At 32.4% G+C, this 6,000-nt stretch overlaps 1 protein-coding gene across 1 annotated transcript; it reads right to left on the bottom strand.

Annotated features, from left to right (window-relative positions):
- Nucleotides 1-1,292: 1,292 nt before the first annotated feature.
- LOC141703385 (uncharacterized) lies at nucleotides 1,293-2,765 on the bottom strand. Its single transcript, XM_074506915.1, has one exon. The coding sequence runs from the start codon at nucleotides 2,763-2,765 to the stop codon at nucleotides 1,293-1,295; it is 1,473 nt and encodes a 490-aa protein (XP_074363016.1).
- Nucleotides 2,766-6,000: the final 3,235 nt, after the last annotated feature.

Below are 6,000 nucleotides of genomic sequence, written 5' to 3'. Positions count from 1 at the left end.
CATCAGGTCCTGAGCTTCCAACCTCAAGCCCTGAACATTGCAGAAACTTATCTCAGAACATCATCAGGTCTTAAACCTCTAGCCTCAGGTCCTGAACATTGCATAAATTTCAAAATATGCTTCTCAACTAAAATCGAAACAACTCTTGTACAAATAAGCATTCTTGCTCTTAATTCTACATGGATTTCACTAAGAAAATATCTTAGATCCAAATATGAAAGTTTATGTCCTTATAGCAAGGAACAACCTCCACTTGTTATTAACCAGAAATTACGTCAAGAAGACATATTACATATGTCTTCAAATTTCCATTTTCTAACAATCCCCCACAAATTCATACAAAAATGCATATCAGATTTTATCATGACTTGTTTTTCAGAGTCGGTACCCTTCCGAGTTTGAACCCTCATAAGTCCCCTACTTCGATGGCTACCGTATATAGATGGAATGTTTCACCTTGAATCTCTATCCGTTTGGTGTAACCACACTCCATAGACGACGACAAGTCAAAAGGCTATGGTGCAGATCTACGGCTTTGAGACGATATGGTCTTGTCTCGATCCTGTTCGTTGAATGCTTCAAGGAATAACGATTTCCTCTAATTGCGACCACACAATTGCATTCGCTTAGCTGGGCATCTCCAAAGATGTAATGCTAACATCTCGTCTTTCAACTTGACCCCATTCAGAGTTTACAAATTCTGACACACTATTTGGTCCATCAGAATTTATCAAATCCTGATCCAAAACTGTTACAATCAGAATTTGTTAAAACTCTTGCTAACTAGCGGTCCAAGTACCTCTTAAGGTTTATAGGGGATAGACTCAGATACATAAGTATCTAAAAGTATATGGTAGATGTACTACCAATTCAACCTTATAATTTGTTATTACCACATTGAATACACTTCGAGGGATCTCCTCTCGGGTGTATTGGGTTCCCGCTATTGATGAATTATGATGGGTTATCAGTCCCATCCCCAACCTCGACTTAAGGACTACAGCATGCTCAAGCCCTTTAGTCAGTGGATCAGTTATATTATCAAGAGGTCCTATGAACTCTATAGCAATAATCCTATCAGACACAAGACCCCTTATAGACTTTAGTCTAACTTGGATGTGTCTCTTTGTTTTAGCATTATACTTTACACTTCTAGCTTTGTCGATAGTTATAAGGCTATCATAATAAACAGAAATGGCAGGAAGCGGAGGGGGAAACTGTATTTGCCCCATAATCTCTTGGTTTTTTCTTATGTGACTTTCTCGGAGGGGGAAACTGTATTTGCTCACACATCACCTTTGCACGCCCCCTGAATGTCGAGCACAAACTGATCGCCTCTCTACACTTCCAAATTTAGTACTCCTTCTTAGAGGATCATCTGCATCTAAAAAATATTGAGCAGTGCCATAAAAACTTATTTTCCCACCATATTTGAGTTGTTTACCTTGTACTTCTCCCATACAAACTGGACACGATAACTTACCTTTGGTGGACCATCCGCTAAGCATGGAAAGTCCAGGGAAGTCACTAATAGTCCACAAAAGTACCGCCTTCATGATAAAATTTGTACGTGAGAACATGTCATATGTTTCAACTCCAGTATTCCACAGCACTTTCAATTCATCAATCAATGGCCTAAGATAAACATGCAAGTCTTTGGTTGGATCTGTCGGCCCAGGAATAAGAAGAGGCATGAACATATATGGAGCCTTTGTACACATAGAGGGAGGAAGGTTGTACACAACAACTACCACGGGCCATACCGTATACTCCTTCGCGTGCTTGTCGCGAAAAGGGTCAAATCCATCTGTAGAGAGCCCGAGTCTTACATTTCGAATCTCTTTTGAAAATTTTTGAAATCTCCGATCAAATTGTTTCCATTCATCTCCATCCGATGGGTGACTTAATTCACCTCCAATTGCAATTCTATCATGGTGCCATCTCATACATTTTGCAGTAGTCTCGGCCATGAATAGACGCTGCAATCTCATGGTAATAGGAAAGTAACGCAAGATTTTTCGTGGAATCTTCTGTTTTTTAGGATCTTTCTGCTTCTGGTATCTGTCTCCATTGCATATATCACACTTTGTCTTGTCACCATGTTCCTTGTAAAATAACATGCAATCATTCTCGCAAGCATCAATCTTCTCATATTGCATATGCAATCCTTTAATCATCTTTCGCATGGTGTAGTACTTTTGGGGCAATTTATGATCACTAGGCAATACTAATCCAATAAGATGAAGCAAATCATCAAAGCCATTATTACTACAATTATGCTTATTTTTCCACTCAAGTAACTTCATTGAGAACTCCAATGTTGTAAAATTGACATTGTTTGGATAAATTGGTTCAAAAGCAATATTCACCATCCTGTAAAATGATTTTGCTGTTTCGTTTGGTTCTTCAGAATTCTCGCAATCCTCAAAATCGTTATCATCATGTGCATCATACATGTCGTCGTCTCTGTATCTAGAACTCGTTCCAACCTCGACTTGTGATATATCTTTCTCCCCGTGACAATCCCATATAGTATACCATTGCATGATACCATGTCGATACAAATCAATTTTCACGGTATTAGGCAACTTAAAATACCTATTTCGACAATCTTGGCACGGACATCTTATAAGAACATTATCTTCTTCTTCACCATGTTCTATAGCAAATTTAATGAAACGATCCACTCCAGCCTTATATTCTTCCGTTATATATTTTGCCTCATTAAATCGATTACGACCAATCCAACTACGATCGAATGCCATCTACAAATGCAGACATATACGTAATTATTTACCACTAACAATATCAATATATTGTTTGTCAAATAAAATAATATCAACATATTACACTATGTATCATCATCCTATCAATAAAGTTAGTACACAACAATTATTTGATATTTATGAACAAATTCAAATTAATCAAATCATTTCTACATATGTTAAAGGTATGCAATTATGAAAAAAACAATGACTTATAAAATTCATAAAATACAACAAAAAATAATCGATAATTTTACTTACTTGATGATAATGGATGATTACATGAATGCAAAATGGGGTGAAAGAAGGGAGAGGATGAAGAATTGCGGCTGCTGGAATGAAAGAGGCAGTAGGGTTGCTAAAATGGATATCCTAAATTCAACCGAATTAAGTTGTGATAAACAGGCGGCTAAATTTAATTGAAAGCGGTTGTATTTAGAAATTTAACCGAAAGTGGTTGTATTTAATGTTCAACTAAAAGCGGTTGTATTTATTATAGACAACCAACCACTTGCGGTTGAATTTAGCAAAATAAATTACAAAACAATAAAGTTTTGTAAAAATAATCAAAAATCGTTAAACTAATGTAAAAATATTAAAAACTAATTACAAGATCTAGAATTAATATATTATTGTCTATTTACATATTTTAACAATATTGAAAATATTAATTTTATTTTTCTGATTTTTTTTAGAAAATTATTTTTAAAATTTTGAGCTGATATTTGGCTCCAATTTTTCCCTCTAACTGTTTTGGCGGGAAAATTTCATTGGCGGCATAATTTCCCTCCAATTTTTCTAGAGCGGCTAAATTCAACCGTTTGCCATTGTAAAAGGTTCCGGTTGTAATTGTTCGGTTGAATTTAGGAGAGGCTAAATTCAACTGCAAGAGGTTGAATTTAGCCGCGCGGCTAAATACAACCGTTTCCGGTTGTAATTGATTGCGGTTGTATTTAGTCGGTTGTAATTGTTTCTAAATTCAACCGCCTAAATACAACCAGTTTTTAAATATGACTGTGTGCGATTGAATTTAGTCGGGCCCTATTAAATTCAACCAGATATGGTTGTATTTGATTCCGGTTGTATTTGTGCAGTTGTATTTAACCTTATTTTCTTGTAGTGTAGCATTTGTTACATTATTTTTTGATTTGATTTTGGTTGCATATATTACAAAGAAAATCAATTTCAATCCGGTATCAATCCGGTATCTGAGAAATCTGAATCAATAAAAAATAAATTATATTTTTTTATGATACCATTTTGTCAAAATGTTAATATCAACGGAAATAGGTGAATTAAATTAACAAAAAAGCAATTTCATGATTCATTAATCAACCAAAAAGCAAAATAATTAGCATATCAAATTGTAAATGATGAAAGATGATGATGACGGTGAAGGATGATAGAGACACGATGGGTGTGGATAATGAGAGAAAAGACGGAGGATCATATTGTTGAAAAAAAAAGGATAGAGAAAGTGTAATAATGAAAAAAACACCGTATTTTAATTTTTTTCATTAATTTTTTAAAATTAATAATATTTTTTCTATTAATGTGAATTTAAAGATCTAGATGTAGAGTTTAAGAAAAGTTAAGGTAGTCATTGACTTATGTGTTTATTTTATTAAACATCTAAATATTAAATTTCTTAATTTTAAAATAAAAAAAGGATAGTAAATAAATGTGAAGATTGAGTTTTTTACATGATTTTTTCATAATTTCATGAAAAAGATCTCGAGACTAGCCTCCAAATCCTTATTTTTTGCAAAGACAATTGATAATTGTAGGTCGGTTGTGGTTAGGTGTGTAGCAAGGGTAAAATGCTAGTTTAAATAATAGTAGAATAATGTAATTTTTTTCTATTCTATTTATAATTGAATAAGGATATTATTGTATCACTTATTCTACAATATATAATATCGTCTTTTTTTAAATATATATTTTTAATGGTTGAGATTGTTTTGATGATAGTAATAAAATTTGGTTCAGCTGGTTAAAGAGAGGATCTTGGTCACATGTTCGAATCTGATATGAGGAGAATTTATAATTATGCCTCATGTCGCTTAAATGCGGTTTACCTTGGTTCACGTGGTTTGCAGGCTATTGCGTGAGCCCGTAGGGTTTATCCACTGCGCACCCAAAGGGTAGTGGGTGCGGGTTAGCTATGATAAAAAAAGTTGGATAAGAAGTTGTAACGTTTATTATATACATATAAGTTGAGATTATTACCGTATAGTGTATAGTACCAAAATTTCCAAAAGTTGAATAAGAAGTCAACTATGTATTAATTATTATATACAAGTTGATCACCCATGCCAGGTTAATTTGTTTAGATAATTTTTACATATCATAATAATATGTGTGTTATATCAAAATTTCTAATTTTTACTCAAAAAACTCAACCCAAACTGTCTAGTGGTGGGAAGGACCGCCCAATATACCCAGTAACACGAATATGTGTAATACGTGTACTGAATGTATATCATTAAGATATATATTTTGTATATATTATGCATAAATATGCCAAACATGCATGTTTTTATAATTGTTTTCTTAATATAGAATACACATGTTGAACACATTTGTATTCAATAAACTCAAAATTTTAGTTGTGGTGATCACGCATAAAACATGTGTATAGTTAAAACAAAATATTAGTACGCATAAGTTGGCCGGTATTTAACCTTCACTCTAGGGTAATATGTATTTTCGGAAATCCGGTTTTAAAAGTAGCATAGTACGTGTTCTCATTCTACATCACCATTATTATGTATATATGTTATCTATTATAGTATAATTGATTATTAAAAAAATAAGGGAATTACAATATAATTCTAATAATCCTATTAATTTATCGAAAAACAATTTAGAATTGGACAAACCATATAAAACTAAAGGTAAAATAAAGGTGAGAGCAAAACAGGAATTAAAGTCATTGTTAATTTTATTTTTTATTTACAATTATTTAAGAAAAAGTATAAAAAATTATAATATACATGTGTTAAATACATTATTTGCATTAGAATTATAATTAAATATTATAAATATATAATTTCAATAATTTTATTATTTTATTAAAAAAAATACTCCAGGGTTATATTATAACGACTCATGTATTTTTTAATTATTTAAATAAGTAATTGTGGGATATTAATTAAGTAAAATATGTGTCTTGGTTTTGGCAGCAGTATGTTGATATATACTATTTGTCTGTGATTTGTTAGTATAAAGGATT

The sequence above is a fragment of the Apium graveolens genome, unplaced genomic scaffold (genome assembly GCF_009905375.1).
Source record: "Apium graveolens cultivar Ventura unplaced genomic scaffold, ASM990537v1 ctg6595, whole genome shotgun sequence".
In the NCBI taxonomy this organism is placed as follows: Eukaryota; Viridiplantae; Streptophyta; class Magnoliopsida; order Apiales; family Apiaceae; genus Apium; species Apium graveolens.
Note: the sequence above shows the minus strand (reverse complement) of the source record. Positions and strands in the feature narration are given on the sequence as shown.

Coding starts and splice junctions, on each gene's coding strand:
- LOC141703385 (XM_074506915.1), bottom strand. CDS start 2,765: ATGGCATTCGATCGTAGTTGGATTGGTCGTAATCGATTTAATGAGGCA.